General features: G+C 38.9%; 1 protein-coding gene across 1 annotated transcript; it reads right to left on the reverse strand.

Moving 5' to 3' along the window:
- Positions 1-1127: 1127 nt before the first annotated feature.
- On the reverse strand, positions 1128-13024 carry LOC129647435 (chorionic somatomammotropin hormone 1-like). Its single transcript, XM_055574527.1, is given in 6 exon segments — positions 1128-1462; positions 2090-2269; positions 4297-4404; positions 6010-6194; positions 12854-12952; positions 12955-13024. Coding segments are annotated over 6 exon segments (825 nt in total). The 3' UTR covers positions 1128-1279.
- Between the last annotated feature and the right edge of the window lie 7455 nt (positions 13025-20479).

Below are 20479 nucleotides of genomic sequence, written 5' to 3' on the forward strand. Positions count from 1 at the left end.
GGAGGCAACTGAATAAGCAGAGCAACCCTAATCAAGTCACATTGCTTCAGTCTCAGTAGAGACTCAGTCTGTTTGGATGATTTTATAATTTGGGGACCTACTAGGGCATGTGTGTAAGGCCAAATAATTAATGACAAGGATAGTTATTTTAAAAGTAAGACAGAATGGTATCTCACTTCTCAGATAAATGTGTTTATGAATCCAGCTTTCTTAGCTACTTGGTTTCTATGTGATCAGTTGGACAATCGTCCAGACTCCCTAGGTGGGGGACAATTGACACTTAACTAAGCTAGACTTGTTAAACCCAGAGTGATAGAACGTATGGAATTTTTGCAAGATGATGCAGGAAATGAGGTTGCAGTGGAGTGTGGGTGAAGATAGCCACTGGAGGAGGATAGAGCCAGTTCACCTTTGTGTCTGCTATGGTTTCAACCTTTGTGTCGCCCAGAAACTTCATATGTTGAAATCCTGACTCCCATGGTGATGGTATTTCATAGGTGGAGCCTTTGGGAGGTGATGAAGCTATGGAGGTGATGAAGGATGGAACCTCCTGGATGAGATGACTGCTTTTATATATAATAGACACATGGAGTTTCTCTAGCCCTTTCCCTGATGTGAGGATATAGTAAGAAGTGTGAGACGGAAAGAGGGCCTTATCTGATCACACTGCGAAAATCCATTTCTACTGTTTATAATTCTATGATATTTTGTTACAGCAGCCCAGAAGGATTAAGACAGCATTCTAACAATTTTTAGGCAGTTCAGTAAACCTCATGCTATTTAGGTTGCCATGTGAAAAGCACTTATATTGTCTGTTGTAACACTGTGACAATATAAGAATCAGCTGACAGTTTGTGGCTTGCTTTCATAAAGAATTCTCAGAATTCAGTCTTCTTGGTAGCATGACCAGCACAATGAGTAATTATCTAATTCTTTGATTCTTATAACTTGACCCAGAATAATTTTGTGTGATTCTCTAGTAAGCTCTTTAATGGTCTTTGTCATGTCAGTTCCTGCTATTTGTGACCAATTTTAATAGGAAAATTCTTTCTCTCAGAAGTAGGGATGGATTTTATTTTGATTTTCTATTAAGTGACGATAAAGACATTGACAAATTTCCTTCTTAGATTTTGACATCTCTACAGAATCTGTGTTTATTTTGTTTCAGATGAGACCCATTACACCCAAACATGCATTAAATAGCTATAAAGCTCAAAGAAGCTTTTGACGGGATGGATCATCACTAACCATCTCAGGATTGGTTGGGTTAATTGTGGGCTTAGCATGGGGTGAATCGGCACTTAAGCAAATTGATGTAGGTGCTAATTTTACTTGAATCCCTGTGTAGGCAGTGGAACATTCTATATAAGGCAGTTTGGCGCACATCCTCATCGTCCGCTGTCAGGGAGGACTTTTCTGACCACACTGGATAGATCTTGTTCTTCTTCTCTCTAGGATGAACCTAAGCACCCAAAAGATAATGAATTTTATGAGTTTTATTAGTATTTGCTCTTCTTTCTTCCTTCTTATTATCAAATTAAGATTGGGGAAGACTTACGAAACTCCCTAGACATGAATTTGGAGCCAGTGTATGGAAAATCTATTAGCAACCTAAAATCAAGAAGCAGAACTCAAGTATGAGTTTGGTTTTGACTTTCTCTTCCCTTCCTTTCCACTCTCATCCTTTACTTTGAAGAGGACAAAGAAAGAATATGAGCAGACATTCAGTAGCAGATCACCTGGGCTGCTTTTAAGAAAACATTACTCTTATAAATTCTATGCTCCAGTTCTATTACCCATGAAAGTATTTCAACCACATGTGCCCAGCAAGAGGCTAGCTTTTGGTGGAATTGTGTGCAATGCAGGGAACGCTGCACCTGTCAAAAATTGTAGTTGAATTCTAATTCACTTACAATAGAATCTAGCATTATGAATGATTAGGTTCTCGCTTTATATAACAGCAATTAGAATATAGAAGGCCTGAATCTTTTCCTTACAAAGTGAGATGTTTCAAAACTCATTCCTCAATTCAGAGGTCATCTTCTTTCCTTCATAAGGAAATCAAAGAAGGCTTCAGGAGATGGCTCACCCTTTTTTGTATCTCTTCCACACCTTTTAGAAGTACTTTGGCCTTGTCCCCAATCTCTTTAGCTCTTGCCAAGATATCAGGTGAGGCTCCTTCCGAGCGCAGCAGCTCTGTGACTGCCTGATGCAGAGGTTCATCCCACGAGTGGAGCAAACTGATAACCAACCTAAACAGGACTTCGTCCTAAACAATCACAGGAAACAATCTCATTAAAATAAACAAAATTCAGTGGGCTTGGTAACATGTGATTTTTGCTCAGGGAGGCTGAGCATATAAAAAAACCGTTTATTATTCCTCTGTGTATGCAAAAAAATTTAAAGATGTTAAGGATATAAAATTATAAAATGTATATTATTAGTTTATACTTTGTTGAAATTCTTTAAAAAAAAACTGTCACTTAAATCATCCTTTTGATGAGTTCTAATTTAGAACATGAAATATTTTCTTTTCCCCTCTGAAATTAGACCATCTGCTCAGTGAATTTTTTTATATTTGAATGCTTCGCTTGTCCAGGGAGAGAAATCTAAATATTTTGTTGGAACTCAATATGGGCCTAGAGTACCTGACCCAGGAAACATGGATCCTACCCATTCCCACATCATTTTCACCTGATGATTCATTTGTATTAATGAATCAAATCATTCTTTAATGTATTCATTTTCTGATTGGTAGTTTTATGATATTTGAACAAAGAGATAATGAAGAAGACATGAAATTCTTAAACACATTTTCCTCAGTCCATACCAACACCAGTCCTATTTGCTATCAGAGCAGTATTTCTATTGACATGTGTAGGGGCAGAAAATGGCACAGTGTTGTCTTTAGTAACAGCATCAGTGGGATTCACAATGGAAGGTCCCCTCCACTCAGTCCACTACTACCAGGATTGGGCATGAAACTCCCAGGGGCTGAATATCTCTAATTAAAAGTCTTGATTTCTTGATGGGCATGAAATACTTTAGTGGTACAGGAAATGACAGAGAAGAAGTGAATAGACATTGCAATAGAAATATAATGGGAGACTAAGGAGCTGTAATGAAATACAGAGAGCAGCATAGTTTTCAAGGGGGTTTTGTAGCTTAAAGATGAAGAGTGAGAGCTCTGAGTTGGATGAAAGCTAGACTCACTGCTTATTACCTGTGTGATGGGTGCGAATCCCTTAACTTTTCTGAGCCTTGGTTTCTTCATCTCAGGAAGTGTAATAACAGTTACTGTGCTACAGGATTGTTTGTGAGGATTAAGCATAGTAATGAACACAGAGCACTTTATAAATTGTATGGCAGTGTAATAACCCTCAGTAAATTTTAAATTTATTTTAAATTCATTAAAAACATCCTCCTTCTCCTTGACCTTCTTCCTTCATTTTATCATTTCCATTATTAAGATACCAAGCTGATGGAAAGAATGTTGATATTATTAACAAAGTTTTAGTAAGAGAACAGATTGTATTTAAGAGGAGATGCATGTGAAAATATTTTAAATAATGATAGGATTGTGGTTAATATGGGAATCAGAAAGGAGCAATTATAATGAAAAACAGTTGAGGCTGGGATAAATGATTGAGGCTTGATTTGTAGACTGTGTTTTCATCAGAACAGAGACAATTATTGCAACCATGAGAAGCAAAACATGATATTTTATAGGACATTTGGGGAGGAGACTCATAATTAAGAATAAAAGTGACAGAAGAGTCATTGAGAATGATAATGAAGTAGGTTTCAGAGAAGCAGAAGAATCAGGAGAGCCTTGAAAGTCAGAAGCAATGTCTCAAATGGTGCAGTGTAGGAGTGACTCCTGTGTAGGCATCACTGGTTACAGGGAATAATCAAAACTGTGGTTGAGTTTCTTATATTTCCATGAATTCTGCCAACCTTATATATTTTACAAATAGAATTTTCGTCCAACCCATGCTTTCATACAGTATAATAGCTGCAATCCTGGGCCTAATGCATTGGTTAAACTAAGGTTATCTGCATGGGAACTTATAGATCTGTTTTTTTTTTTGTTGTTGTTGTTACTATAGATCTTTAGTCATCACTTGATTCTATTCATATGTTATCAACTGCATAATGTAATTTTCTCTTTGATTGCTTAGTATTCCTCCACATTTCTCTGCATGTGCAGTTACCATTACTCTAATAATCTAAAGCCTAGTAACACGAGTGCACTGTCTCAGTTGCTCAAGTGAAAAACCCAGATAAAATCCTCACCTCTGTATTTGCAGCTGCTTCTTTGTTATCACGGGTAGTGATGGATTTGGTGTGGCAGCTGTTGATGACCTTGGAAGTGAAGTTTTTGCCCTCGCCAAACTGTGTATTCTGGGAGTGATCAAGGACATTCAATTCCTTAGGGTTATTTTGGCATTCAATAAATGAATTCATTACCAGAATATTAACACAGCTGATAGATGTATAATTTTTTTAATGAGGGTTACATAACAATTAAACATCATTCTTTTTCCTATTTTTTCCCATTATCACTATAAACAATTGTTTTTCACCTAATTTTTCTAAACTTGAAACTCTTCCCTTCTTTGCTCTTCCCAGGTTTAATTTCATCCTTTCCAGTTAATAGTAGGACAGCAAATGCTAAAATTACCACAAATAGCAACATGAGCACAATTTTTTATCAGTGTCTGCTCTACAGTGGGCTACTTGAGCAATCTAAAAGACAACTTCCAAAGTACTTTCATCAGAAAGAGAAAAATTGATTCCAATTCTAAACCAATCCTTCCATTGTACTTCTAAACCTATTCATTGCCAATCTTAGAACAATGTTTGAAGTGAAAGTCGCTCAGTTGTGCCCAACTCTTTGCAACCCCATGGAGTTGTCCATGGAATAATCCAGTCCAGAATACTGGAGTGGGTAGCCTTTCCATTCTCCAGGGGATCTTCCCAACCCAGGGATCAAACCCAGGTCTCCTGCATTGCAGGCAAATTCTTTACCAGTTGAGCCACAAGGAAAGCCAAAGAACACTGGAGTGGGTAGCCTATCACTTCTCCAGGGGATATTCCCTACCCAAGAATCGAACCAGGGTCTCCCACATTGCAGGTGGATTCTTTACCATCTGAGCTATCAGGGAAGACAAAACAATGTTTAGTAGCATTTAAAAAACTATCATCATTTTGTTTTCCTGACATGGATTCAGTATGTACTGTGGTTGGAAAAGGGCCTTTATGAAGATTAATTAAGTTTAAATGAGCTCATAGGGTGGGACACTGATCAAGTAGGATTAGTGTCTTTATGAGGAGAAACACCAGAGAGATTTCTCTTCTGTCTCTGTGTCTCTGCCTCTGTCTCTCTTCTCCACTCCCTCAACCTGTGAGGACACAGGAAGAAGCCAACCTGGGAAGAGAGAGTTCTTACCAGAACCGGACCTTGCTGGCACCCTGATCTAGGACTTCTAGTCCCCAGAACTGTGAGGAAATAGGTTTCTGTTGTTTAATCCACTGAGTCAGTGGTATTATTTAATGGGACTCCAAAATTCCCTGGTGGCTCAGATGGTAAAGAGTCTGCCTGCAATGCAGGAGACATGGGTTCAATCCCTGGGTTGGGAAGATCCCCTGGAGAAGAGCATGATAAGCCACTCCAGTATTCTTGCCTGGAATGCCACAATCCATGGGGTCGCAAAGAGTAGGACATGACTGAGTGACTAACACACACCTTCAAGATGACGAACACAGGTGCTTTAGATTTATTTGAAAATTTTAAAATTAAAATGACTGAAAGAAAATTGAAGCAGATATTTCACTCTTTAAGAATCTTTGAGATTTCATGAAATTGATCCTTTCTTCGATTTACACATCTTAGGAAGTGTGTTATTTGAAGTCTGGCTGATGCAGCCTTTTTGTTTAAAGGATAATATACCCCACTCACTTTCACCAAGATTTCTTATGGAAATAAGCAAGAAGTACAGTACTTACAAATTCATTGAAGATTTCCCTGGCGAGCCTATAGTTGTTGTTAGCCACCAATGTTGCTCTCTCAAACAGGCTTTGAAGGGGAATCCGGCAGTTGCCAGGTTGGTTTTTACAGTATGGTGCATAATCCTCCACACCCTGGCACAAGAGTAGATTTGACACCACCAGCAGCAGGAGCAGGCAGAACCCTGCATAAATAAAAACATGAGCCACTCTGAGATAATGTGTTAGTCTGAGGTTAGCAAAAGCCATCCTGTCCAGGGAAGCCTCATCTCTCCCTGTTGCCCTGAGCAGAATTTGATCCAATGAGCCAACTTATTGGAAAAGATCCTGATGCTAGGGAAGATTGAGGGCAGGAAGAGATTGGGGCAACAAAGAATGAGATGGTTGGATGGCATTACCAACATAATGGACAAGAGTTTGAGCAAACTCCAGGAGATAGTGAAGGACAGGGAAGCCTGGCATACTGCAGTCCATGGGGTTACAGAGAGTTGGACATGACTTAGGGACTGAAAAAGAAGAACATTAGAATTTTTAAGGTTTTTTCCTCTCTTAGTTGTATATTGCCATGGTATCTAAGAATAAAATTGTTATTTAAAATTAAGTGATGAAAGTAAAAGAAGTGACTCTCAAAAAGCAGAATTAAGTTGAGAATTGTGGGACTGTATCTCTGAACATCTAAGCTTATTGGGACAAGCAAGGAGAATAATAGTTCATATAACATAGGCATATTTGTGTATATATATTTCTGTGTGTATATGCATGTGTTATGCATAAAGAGAAATATGCACTTAATTCCTACATGGAACTTTGTGCTTTTTAAAAATTAAACTATATAGGAGGCAGTAAGTATAGCTGTGGTTGTTCCAATAGTCATGTATGGATGTGAGAAATGGACCATAAAGAAAGCTGAGCACTGAAGAATTGATGCTTTTGAACTGTGGTGTTGGAGAAGACTTTTGAGAGTCTCTCAGACTGCAAGGAGATCAAACCCGTCAATCCTAAAGGAAATCAGTCCTGAATATTCATTGGAAGGACTGTTGCTGAAGCTGAAGCTCCAATACTGTGGCCACCTGATGCAAAGAACTGACTCATTGGAAAAGACCCTGATGCTGGACAAGATTGAAGGCAGGTAGAGAAGGGGACAACAGAGGATGAGATGGTTGGATGGTCTCACTGAATCAGTGGAGATGAGTTTGAGCAAACTTCAGGAGTTGGTGATGGACAGGGAAGCCTGGCATGCTGCAGTTTATGCGGTTGCAAAGAGTTGGACACAACTGAGAGATTGAACTGAAGGATAGCAGAATATCATAAATCCGAATGTAATTGATCATTTATTGGAAGACAGCTAACTATATGGATTTTTTTCTATTAAAGTATACTTTGGTGATCATATAACAGATCTAAATATCCAATATATGGCTGAAGAGGATCTCAGTGTGTTATCCACACTGTAAACTGAAGGAATCAATTATCAATGGATAACTATGCATTAACTTTGTAGTTTAATGAGCAAAATAAACTGATAAACACTTTTGTCCTTTTCTCAGTGTTCAGTTCAGTTCAGTTGCTCAGTCATGTCTGACTCTTTGTGACCCCATGAACTGCAGCATGCCAGGCCTCCCTGTCCATCACCAACTCCCAGGGGTGCACCCAAACTCATGTCCATTGAGTCGGTGATGACAGAGTCTCATCCTCTGTCGTCCCTTTCTCCTGCCTTCAATCTCTCCCAGCATCAGGGTCTTTTCAAGTGAATCAGCATCGGGTGGCCCAAGTATTGGAGTTTCAGCTTCAACATCAGTCCTTCCAATGAACACCCAGGACGGATCTCCTTTAGGATGGACTGGTTGGATCTCCTTGCAGTCCAAGGGACTCTCAAGAATCTTCTCGGACATCACAGTTCAAAAGCATCAATTCTTTGGTGCTCAGGTTTCTTGATAGTCCAACTCTCACATCCATACATGATCACTGGAAAAACCATAACCTTGACTAGGCGGACCTTTTTGACAAAGTAATGTCTCTGCTTTTTAATATGCTGTCTAGGTTGGGTCATAACTTTCCTTCCAAGGAGTAAACGTCTTTTAATTTCATGGCTGCAGTCACTATCTGTAGTGATATTGGAGCCTCCCAAAATAGTCATCCACTGTTTCCCAGTAAGCTATACTCTCTGCCTATAACAATCTTAGGTGCTATTGTGCCCAAGCATTGAAACTGGGGCTCTTCCCAGAAATTCATAGATATGAGCCCTGCTCCAGAGTTTGTGTTCTTGATGCTGGAATCTTCTGTTCTCTGGTCCACTAAGTCCCAGGCTTTCTCTCCTGAGCATCATCTGGTTCTCCTGTTTACACAAGTGTTTGTATTTTGGTTTTCCTATCAATTCTCTTGTTCTTTTGATCAGGCTACCCAACCTCTTGATGGTTTATTTTTCAGACCCTTTTCTTCTTTGTTTTTCCTGATTCTTGTTAATGTATTTGCTTTCATATATTCCTGAATTTCAGTATCTACAGATGTCCTACCCTATCCTCTTGCTATCTAAATTTTGGCTTTTAGCAACACCATATTTTTCTGAACTTCATTTTCCTTTTGGTCCAGTTTCTGGTATTCAAATTAATCTGGATTTTTACATCAGGCTGTTCTTGGTGCCTCAAGCAACTTTGAGAAGTTAGCTTTCTCTCTATGCAATACTGCCTCTTATTTTGATACCATTGCTGACTTTCTATAATTTCACTTCCTGCCTCATATTTTGTCTTTGTCCTTTTATAGCTGCTGTAACTTCAGTACTATGTGTCTTTGCATTGGTATTAATATTTATAGTAAATTCTTAACTTGATGTAGCATATAATTAAAAGGAATACAATCAAAATAGTAATAATAAATCCCCCCAAATTAATATCCATAAATGCTCCCATTTTTAAAAGATATTCTATCCAAATATTATTGAGACACCCTAACTCATGTTTCATTACTAACTGGTTCAATTTTGAGACAGAATATAGAGAACAATGGAGTGGTAAACACTGACAATTAATTACCTTGCTCTTTATTTGTCTCATTCAGTTCAGTTCAGTTCAGTCACTCAGTCATGTCTGACTTTTTGTGACACCACAAATTGCAGCACGCCAGGCCTCCCTGTCCATCACCAACTCCTGGAGTTCACCCAAACTGATGTCCATTGAGTTGGTGATGCCATCCAGCCATCTCATCCTCTGTCGTCCCCTTCTCCTCCTGCCCCCAATCCCTCCCAGCCTCAAAGTCTTTTCCAATGAGTCAACTCTTCACATGAGGTGGCCAAAGTACTGGAGTTTCAGCTTTAGCATCAGTCCTTCAAAGAACACCCAGGACTGATCTCCTTTAGAATGGACTGGTTGGATCTCCTTGCAGTCCAAGGGACTCTCAAGAGTCTTAACTAACACCACAGTTCAAAAGCATCGATTCTTTGGCGCTCAGCTTTCTTCACAGTCCAACTCTCACATGCATACTTGACCACAGGAGAAACCATAGCCTTGACTAGATGGACCTTTGTTGGCAAAGTAATGTCTCTGCTTTTGAATATGCTATCTAGGTTGGTCATAACTTTCCTTCCAAGGAGTAAGCATCTCTTAATTTCATGGCTGCAATCACCATCTGCAGTGATTTTGGAGCCCCCAAAAATAAAGTCTGACACTGTTTCCACTGTTTCCCCATCCATTTCCCATGAAGTGATGGGACCAGATGCCATGATCTTCGTTTTCTGAATGTTGAGCTTTAAGCCAACTTTTTCCCTCTCCTCTTTCACTTTCATCAAGAGGCTTTTTAGTTCCTCTTCAGTTTTGCCATAAGGGTGGTGTCATCTGCATATCTGAGGTTATTGATATTTCTCCCGGCAATCCTGATTCCAGCTTGTGCTTCTAATTAGTAACTGTGTAAATGTTAGTTTTTGTACAGTAGCACAAAAGCTAGCACATATTAGAGCTATTCCTAGCACATATTAGAGCTTCCTGTGGGGTGATTGCTTTTGATGAAGGATGTGAACTGAGACCTATAATCGCCAAAAAGATGAGTGGACATGAAAGGAAGCAATGCAAGGAAGACATAGGCTTTTGTTGTTCTGGTAGGAAAAGCTTGCTGTGTCTCTCATCTACAGTCTAATCTCCAGATTTAACAAAACCCTTATTCTTCCTTTGATTTTTTAAAAATTTGGGTTTACATGTGGTGGATTCATTTTGATATTTGGCAAAACTAATACGGTTATGTAAAGTTTAAAAATAAAATAAAATTAAAAAATTGGGTTTATTTATGTTTTTTGCTCTTTGGTTGTATGAATCTCATATATTTTTGGATATTAAGACCTTATCAAATATGTGATTTGCAAATATTTCCTTTCATTCTATAGGTTGCCATTTGATTTGTTGATGGGTTCCTTTTCTGTGCAGAAGCCTCTGAGTTTGATGTGGTCCCACTTGTTTATTTTTTCAGTTGCTGCCTTTGGTTTTTGTGTGAAACAAAAAAAAATATTTCAAAGACATATGTCAAGGAGATTCTCTCAATGTTTTCTTCTAGGAGTTTCATGGTTTAAGGTCTTATGTTAAACTTTTAAATCAATTTTTGGTACAGTTTAATTTTTTTGCATACAACTATCCTGTTTTCCCATTACCATTTATTGAGACCATCGTTTCCCATTGGATATTCTTGGTTCCTTTGTCATACATTAATTGACAATACATGGGTGTGTGCTTCTTTCTGGATTCTCTGTTCTGGCTTGTTGACCTGTGTATATGTTTTGATGCAAATGTCATTTTTTAAATTAATTTATATATTTATAGTTTTCTTTATTTCTCTTTCAGATAGTTTGCTATTGGTGTATGGATAGGCAACTGAGTTTTGCATATTGGAATACAGTAAACAAAATATATGCTACAGCTTTATGGAATAGACATTTTCCCCCCAAATAAGACATACAGATGGCCAAGAGGTATATGACTAGGTGCTCAACATCAATAATTACCAGGAAAATGCAAATCAAAAGCACAAGCGATATTACCCCATACTTGTTAGAGTGGCCATTAGCAAAAAGGTAAGAAATATTAATAACATGTGTTGATGAGGGTATGGAGAGCAGTAGGTCTTGTGCACTGTTGCTGGGAGTGTGAATTGGTGCAACTCCCATGGAAAGCAACTGTGCAGATTCCTCAAGAAATTTAAAAGAGTAATGTTATATGATCCATTAATCCTACTTCTGGCTTACTTCAAAGCTCAAAGCTTACCTCAAAGACCCAGGTTCGATTCCTGGGTTGGTAAGGTCCCCTGGAGAAGAAAGTGGCAACCCACTCCAGTATTCTTGCCTGGAGAATCCCATGGACAGAGAAGCCTGGCAGGCTACAGTCCATGATGTCACAAGAGTTGGACACAACTTAATGACTAAAATGAAACCACAATCCTACTTCTGGATATATATTCAAAGGAAGTGAAATCATTATCTTAAAGAGATATTTGTACTCCCATGTTCACTGAAGCATTATTCACAGTAGCCAAGATAGAGGAACAATCTCAATACTGTCAACAGGTGAACAGATTAAAATAAAATGATATGGTATATATGTGTGTGTGCATGAATATTATTTAGCCATTTAAAAAAGGGAGAAATTATACCGTTTGTGGCAAATGGATAAAACTGGAGAGCCTGATGCTAAGTGAAATAAGTCAGAGAAAGAGAAATACCATATGATCTCAATTATCTGGAATCTAAAAAGAATTGGAACTCAGAAACAGAACAGGAAAGTGATTGCCAAGAGCTGGAGGGTGCAGAAAATAAGGAGAGATTTCTAAAAGGTTACACATTCTAATTTAATGAGGTCTGAAGCTCTAATGTAGAGCGTGGTGACTATAAGGGATAAGATTGTGCTGTATAATTGAAATTGCCTAAGACAATGGAGCTTATATGTTCTTTACAAAAAAAAAAAATAAACAGTAAACCTGTGAGGTGATGAGTTTGTTACTGAACTCAATAGAAAAGGAAAATATTTTCTAAGACATACATACATTGGGGTCAACAAGATGGTGGAGGAGTAAGTGGACATGGAGTACATCTCTCTCCATGGATGCATCTAGAATTCATGTACAGGGTTTTCCTGGAAGCTCAGTGGTAAAGAATCAGCCTGCCAATGTAGAAGGCATGAGTTCAATTCTTGATCTGGGAGGATCTCCCATGTCACAGAGCAACTAGTTCCATGCACCACAACTATTGAGCCTGTGCTTTAGAGCCTAGGAACTGTAAGTACTGAGCCCCATAACACAACTACTGAAGCCTGTGTACCTAGAGCCCGTACTCTGTAACAAGAAAAGCCACCACAATGAGAAGCCCTGTATGCTGCACCTAGAGACTGTCCCCCACTCTCTGTACCTAGAGAAAAGTCTAGGAAAACGTCAGCTGCATTAATTTGTGTTGCAGGATGGGGGAGTCGACAGATACTGGGGAAATAAGAAATGAACACATTTTCAATAGGTTTCCATATTTTTCTACATTTGCTTCTTCTTGTCCCCCTTCTCTACAAGGATGGTGTGAAAAAAAGAAATTAATGCACATTTTAGTACCTCTAGGGATATATCAGGAGTTCCTGACCACTGGAAACGAAATCATAGATTCATGCAAAACTCAATAGGATGAAGGATAGAAGGAGGAGGGAAAGCAAGCAGAATCAATTTGCACCAGGGGGTCAGGGAGCTGAAGCAGGGGAGAGATCCCAGCATTCGGGGCAATTGGTTGGGCAGAAGGGAGGCATTTAAGGCTTTTGGAGAGTGAAGTAGCTGATCTGTGACAGTCCAGATGGAGTGGAACCACACAGATAATCTATGCCATAGGCTTATATACCTCGAACAAGGTCGCAAAGCCACTGATGACCACGGTGGCTGGATGCTGGAGCCATGAGGATTGGAGAGAAATCCCAGGATGAGGACTGCTGCTGATGGGAGATGGCCCAACAGGACAGAATGGAGGAAATCTGTGCTGGGGAATGCCTAAGGAGGAAAACCTGGTAACCATAGAAATAGGGTGCTACTGACTAGGCACACCCTGGGGGTGGAGTTTTCACTGCTTCTCTCTTACCTTATTCTCTCTTATCAATGCTGGTGCCTGCATAAGAGCAATAGGGAAAGATCACAGCGATGGTGGCCTTCAAGTGACCAGTGCACTGTGCAATAGAAAATTTCAGTATCTGTACACACCCTATGCGGGCGTGCTAAGTTGTTTCAGGTGTATTCAACTCTTTGAGACCCTATGGACTGTAGAAACCAGGCTCCTCTGTTCAGGAGGATTTGCCAGGCAAGAATACTGGAATGGGTTGCTATGCCCTCCTCCAGGGGGTCTTCCCTACTCAGGGATCAAACCGGTGTCTCTTACCTCTCCTGCATTGACAGGTGGGTTCTTTACCACCAGTACCACCTGGGAAGCCTATATATAGGCTACCCTACCTATCCTATTCTCTTACTATCTCAATTTTGACTTGTGTTAAAATTTAACCTCTAAATTTATGTGTGTTAACGTTTATTACAGAAAAACCACACTCTTCCTCAGTGGTAGTGGTGGTCTATGTCTACAGTTAAAGAACTAGGACAGGCTTCCTCTGCCCTGGGATGGATTTCCTGTACCCTCCTGTTCAGGGAGGTCAGTGGGTGGCCAACTCCATCTATGTATACCTTGTGTGAGGGTCTGCTGCAATTCTGCAGCATCGTCACAAAGAATTTTGTCTTAGCCACTGGAGATGCAAACTGTTCAGTGTCTCAAGACTTTTTACTCAGTCCCAGTGGGTTTTATCAGGAAGGCGCAACCCTTAAGAATAAAAACAGACTGCATAGAAAAGAATACAAACTCATAGTCTTTACCATCTTCATAAATTTAAGTGATAAATCTCACCAAACTCATTCAGATATATTCTCAAATAAATTTTTTATTGGCTGCCAAGTTGTAAAGCTGGAGCATTCATATCTGCAGGAGTCCATACAGGCTCTTTCCACATCAAGACAATATCTTGTCACATTCTTTTCCCGTTTCATTGATGGGCAACAGTGTTTGCATGCAATGAAAGAGTCAAAGATAAGGGATTTAACCCAGAAAAAAATTCAGCTCTCTTGCTTGTGAGAAGCAAGAAATTTCTTTTCACTTTGAAAATATATATATATTTTTTAGTTTCTACTGTACTGTGCATTAGGCAGTATAAGACACCTAATGTTATATGCACTGTCACATTTATATTTTTATAAATGTATGTCACAACCATACATGGCAGGGATAAATATCATTATTTTGAAGGTAGAGAACTTTCTCTCTTGCTTTCCATACACTTCCTACATATTAGATTTTGATGTAGATTTTAACCATTATTTTTGCTAAATCTTTTAGTGAGCTGTCCTTTTCTTTCCAGACCTTCTATCACAAACTGCTCTGTCCATCTCCTGGAAGAGCCCCAGTCCCCTAATATCCCTGGGATCCCCTTTAGTTCTGTCTAATACTGGCTCTGTTCTTCAGCCAGACTTTTCTTTAAAAATGCAATTATAGTTTTGTTTCTGCTCCTTAAACCCTTGGATGGGTGACTCTTGTCTTTAGAAGAAAGTCTACTTTCTTTCTCACTCTTCTTGGGTCTCTCCTAGATCTTGCCCTTGTCTGGGCTTCAGCTTCACTCCTGGCCTGTCTTCTCTCTTCTCTCTCCAGTCCAGCTACACCAGACCTTACCTGTTCCCCGAAAACACCATCATCCTCCACCGTCTTCCCTCTTTTGTTTTTTTGCCTAGAATGTTTCTTCCTATAATTTCCTCAGCTTCCTCCCATGTATCTTTTAGATTTTTAGGTTCTGCATCAGTTCTTTGGACAGTGATTCCTAACTGTTGGACTAGGAGCCAAGTTCCTTTGACCTAGTTTCCCTTCTCTGTGCTCTCACAATGTCAATCCTTTCTATTTCAACATTTCTTCCAGATTGCTGTTTCATGTTCAAGTATCTGTATTTTCTGCTAGAATATAAACTTACTGAAATCAGTGGCTCGCCTGTCCTGTTTATTTAAGTATGTTCATCCTGTAATGAAGAATCTGGTGCTGATGAATCATTCAGTAAACAGTTGTCAAATACAAAAGGAATTAAAACAAGCAAACAAACAAACAACAACAACAACAACAACAACAAAAAACACAGAAAACCAGAGAGGTTGAATCTCCTGCCCTGAGTCATGCAAGTTATACCTCTGGCCACACCTGGATTAGAGCCCATGTGTGTTCATCAAGAGAGTCCAGTTTTCACTCCATTTTACTGCTACCTTGGGGAAGGGCTGGTGTGACTCAAAAGGTTCATTCTTGCTTTTTCCTCTTTTATGCCCTAGGAATAGTATTTTGGATCCAGTTTTAGATAATAGAAGGTTCCAAATTCCTTTTGATAATAGAACATATACTTTAAAACAGTATTTTGAAAATTATAAGTGACTGCTTAGTGATATATCTGCATGTTTTGAAAATTTATATAATCTAGAATGTTCTTGTGAAATCTATCATAAACTAATTCAATTTTGATCTTGAATTTAGTGCTAAAATTTAAAGTTATCTTTTTATCATCTTCTAATCTTCCTTAAGTTTTCCCTGACAGGTGTCTTATAAATCATATTACTTGGGGATTATGTATGCAATGCCAAGAGGATAGAGATAAGTTGCTGCCATATAGATAGCCGTATCTGTTTTTGTCAATAAGGGGAGAAATTCATTTGTTGGCAAGCTTTTCGTATGTGGAAGGTGAATCTAGTTTCTGATTGTCAGTGATTATTTAATCTATGACATTTAATAATTCCCAGTCCAAACAGTGGTAAGTAATAGAAGTGCAAACCTTGGCTCTGATTTTGTTTAGGTTATTTCTGTTGATATTTGTAAACACCTTTTTAGTTGTTAGCAATTTACAATGATTACAGATTGCCTGAAACCAAAGATGATGAGGGATGTACACACATCCCTTCATTTCTCCTTCCAGACTTTTTCAGGCATCTCTAATGAGATGAGAGTTTACTGAAGACACAGAAACTAAGATCTATGACTGGCTTATTGTGGGTGAGTAGGTATTTAAGTTTGCTTTAAATTTTCAGGAGTCATTGATTTTTGGTATGTGTTGCCTGGTGCTTACCTGCTTCTATTTGGTGCCAGTTTTACTCTGGAGGGAGATTTGGGGACAGCAAGACCTTTTGGAATCCCATGAACCTTGCTTTCTTATTGGTGAAAGTTTGAAAAACAGCAGCTGTGGAGATCTTCTTTCCAACACAACTGGAATATTAGTGGAATGTATTTTTCTTGTTACCTGCATCCATTTTGTAACTTTGCATGGACATTTTATGATTTCCAAATTAATTCAGGCCCCCACGATGTACAGTGTGTGGTGTTTATTGTGTAAGGGTAGCAGCGACAATCTTTGAAGGTTTGTTGTTTGATTGTGAATACTCAGCCCTGGGCCACTTCTCTTTGCTTAATAAACTGACTAGTTATGACTGCATTTGTAAACATGAGTGAGTTCAGAGGTTTCTTCAATCTCTCACTAACTCTTAAGAAAGAATTTTTTTAGATACTGATTGCATAACTAGACATTTGAGAAATACTACAATGTTTTAAATGAATTATGAAGCCAGAAGAAGATTTTCTGTTGACGTTCACCTGAGAGATGAACTTGATTTTGACCATTAGCAATGGAATATTAAACCTTTGAGGTACTCAATGAGATTCTCTAAGACAGAATAACTGTGTAAGACTTTTTTTCTTTCATCAATTTATATCTTTTGCAATTTTAGTACTAGGAGGAATATTCTTCAGGGGAGAAAAGCCACTGGAAGTGACAATTTCACTAAGCAATCAAGAGTTTGCTTATTTTCAATTAAATGAAAATGCTGCATGCAATGCTCTTTATAGAGACTCTTGGTATGTTTCATAATTCGGTTCTTAAAAAGTATAATTATTTAAAAGAAAACAGGGAAATTTCTAAACTGTGAATGCCAACTGCCTGGAACAAATACGATGTTTCTACTGCATCAGGTTTCTTAATATCCTTAATTTGTCCAGTGGACAAATGATGTTACTCATAAGAATTATCGGATGTGTGCACCCTGTAATAGGCAGCATTGTGTTTGAACCAAATCTGCCCTTTGTGGAAATCTGACAGTGGAGACAGAACAAAGGGTGTGTGTGAGTTGATCAAGAAAAGGATAATCAGAGCTATGAAGTTATTCAGTGATCATCTTTTATGACAGCCACTTAACCAGTTTTTCTCAATATACTTTCCTGTAGATATAGAAATGAAAATTTTTCATGCTACCACATATGGGGCAACTCTATACTGCTTCCTACCCGCATTTGAAACAGAAGATCCACAATTCTTGAGCAGAAGTGGCAAGAAAACTCACCACTAGATTCTTGATTATTATTTAGGCTTTAATTAGGTAGCATATTTTCTGCCATCGCTGTGTAAGTGCCTCACGTGTTGCAAATTTCTTTTGAACTCAGGCAGATGCTTATCAAGAAATCATTCATTTCTACCTAAACACTTTTAGGTGACAGATCAGTGCTTCCAATGATACCAGAAGCAGTACTTTTACCAAATCCTAACAGTTAGCTTATATTTCATTATAAATGGGAAAGTGCCTTGAAGTTTCCCAAACTGTTCCATGTCATGATAATTGATAAAAAGCAACATCAAATTGGGATAACTGAGAACAGCCTTCAGATGGCTAAACACTGAGAAAATACTGTGACTGGGATCATCTTATATTAAAGACATTTTTGTCTATATCACTCATGCTATAACACAGGGGGTAATTAATAATGTTTAAATATATGCTGCAAACACCTCTTTGATAGAACATTGCAATATTTAGTCCATGGGATACAAATAAGTGAAACATATATATTCTACCCTAAAAGGCTCTGTAGTCTTTTTGAGAAAACACCACATATAATGAAAAAAAAAAAAAAAACCTTCACAGAATGTATTGTTAACAATCACAGATGATTTTAGATTTGAAAGAGACTTTATAATCTTTTTTTATAACATTATTGATTTATTTTTGTCTGTGCTATGTCTTCATTGCTGCTTGGGCTTCTTTCTAGTTGTGATGAGTAGGGGCTACTCTTGGTTGCAGTGTGCAGGCTTCTCATGGCAGTGGTTTCTCTTGTTGTGGAGCACAGGTTCTAAGCTTGTGGGCTTCAGTAGTTGCAGTTCCAGGGCTCTAGAATACAGGCTCAACTGTTGTGGCACAAGGGCTTATCATTGCTCCTTGCCACGTGGGATCTTCCCAGACCAGGGATCAAACCTGTGTCTCCTGCATCAGTGGCAGATTCTTTACCACTGTGCTACAAGGGAGCCCTGTGATCTTTCAAATTAAGGTCCTCTGCAATGTCTTTCATGGAACATTGGCACATATGAACTTTTACCCAAATTATTCCCACTTAATTAACTCCTGTAGGAATGCCTTTTTCTCTTATAAAACATCAATATCGGTGCCAACAGCTGGCTGAGTAGTGACCCCAGGGCTGGGGGCCCGCTGCAACTGGCTCCTTGCAGCTCCCTTCAAGTGAGTTAACACTCAGAAGAGACTGTTTTGTTAGTCCTCATACCTGTTAATGCCCATGGTGCTTGCTATTATAATTATGTAATGTAATGATCCTAATGACGTGTGGATAATAACAATCTGCTTGCATTGCAGAAGACCCCAGTTTGATTCCTGGGTCAGGAAAATCCACGGAGAAGGGACAGGCTACCTACTCCAGTGTTCTTGGGCTTCCCTTATGGCTCAGGTGGTAAAGAATCCGCCTGAAATGTGGGAGACCTGGGTGTGATCCCTGGGTTGGGAAGATCCCGTGGAGAAGGGAAATGTTACCAACTCTAGTATTCTGGCCTGGAGAATTCCAAGGACTGTATAGTCCGTGGGGTCACAAAGAGTCAGGCATGACTGAGCTGGTGATGGTGTTGGTGATGCACAGGGAAGTTGGTGATGGACAAGGAAGACTGCCATGATGCAGTTCATGGGGTTGCAAAGAGTCAAACATGACTGAGTGACTGAACTGAAATGAATGACATGTGAGTGTGATGGGAGCAATTTCAATAAAGACAAAAATGAAAAATATTGGTAAGACCCTTGAGTCTAAAAACATTACTATCCAATTAGGAATGATCTATGACATGTAAACAGAAAAAAAAATTAAAGCTTAGCGTCTGTACTCATTTTTTCCCCCAGTGTTTATGTACTATTTTATTTTACAAAATTGAATGTAGTAATTATAGATGATGTGTGATAATTTTGACTTTTGAACAAAAAGAAAGAGGAGGGGATTAGAAACTACTAAATGGGCATAACCAAAAGAGGCCATGGCCACACGGAAGAGACACATCAGAAAATAAATATATCTAAAGGACTTTCATTTAACAACAACAAAAATCTACTGGTGCAATCCTTTGGTTAAGGAGGATTCTACTGCTAACCGTTGCATCCTCTGGGACAATCAGAATGTTTGTTTGCATAGTTCAGGATCTGAAAACTTCTGCAGCAAACTATTATGCTCCGGGACATTTCTTCTCTCAAAAGTTCCTGTTGCTTTCTCTGCAAGCGAACCCAAGAATATCAAGATTAAGAAAAGGCAGGTTTAAAACAAGCTGTTGTGTGCTCTGTTTCTTCAGTCATGTTTGACTCTTCGACCTGATGGACTGTAACCCACCAGGCTTCTATGTCCATGGGATTTCCCAGGCAAGAATATTGGAGTGGGTTGCCATTTCCTTCTCCAGGGGATCTTACCAACCTAGGGACTGAAGCTGCATCTCCTTCATTGGAAGGCAAATTCTTTACCACTTAGCCCCCTGGGAAATCCAGTTTTAGTGTAGTACATGCCAACAAATGAACGAGCGCTATATTCCATTCTTGTTTGGCCACGGTTAAGCAACCCAAAAGTATATTTGTGAGATATGGTCTTCCTATAGGTATATTCAAATCCATGTGGTTATATTCTGAATATTACATTTGTATCAAAGAAAGTAATTATGTATCTAATTTTGTCTTTCTTACAAAGGCAAATTCCTATGCCTCATGGTAAGAAATGTTTTCTAAGGGAAATTGAAGACTTAGATATGTCTATTTTTTAAATTAATTTACTTATATTAATTGGAGGCTAATTACTTTACAATACTGTAGTATTGTTTTTGCACTAGTTTGTAGTGGTTTTTGCAGTACATTGACATGAATCAGCCATGGATGTACATGTGTCCCCCACCCTGAAACCCTCTCCCAACTCACTCCCCATCCCATCCCTCAGGTTGTCCCAGTGCACTGGCTTTGAGTGTCCTGTTTCATGCATCGAACTTGGACCGGTGATCTATCTCACACATGGTAATATATATGTTTCAATGCGATTCTCTCAAATCATCCCACCCTCGCCTTCTCCCACAGAGTCCAAAAGTCTGTTCTTTGTATCTCTTTTGCTGTCTCACTTATAGGG

The sequence above is a fragment of the Bubalus kerabau genome, chromosome 3 (assembly GCF_029407905.1).
Source record: "Bubalus kerabau isolate K-KA32 ecotype Philippines breed swamp buffalo chromosome 3, PCC_UOA_SB_1v2, whole genome shotgun sequence".
Lineage (NCBI taxonomy): Eukaryota > Metazoa > Chordata > Mammalia > Artiodactyla > Bovidae > Bubalus > Bubalus kerabau.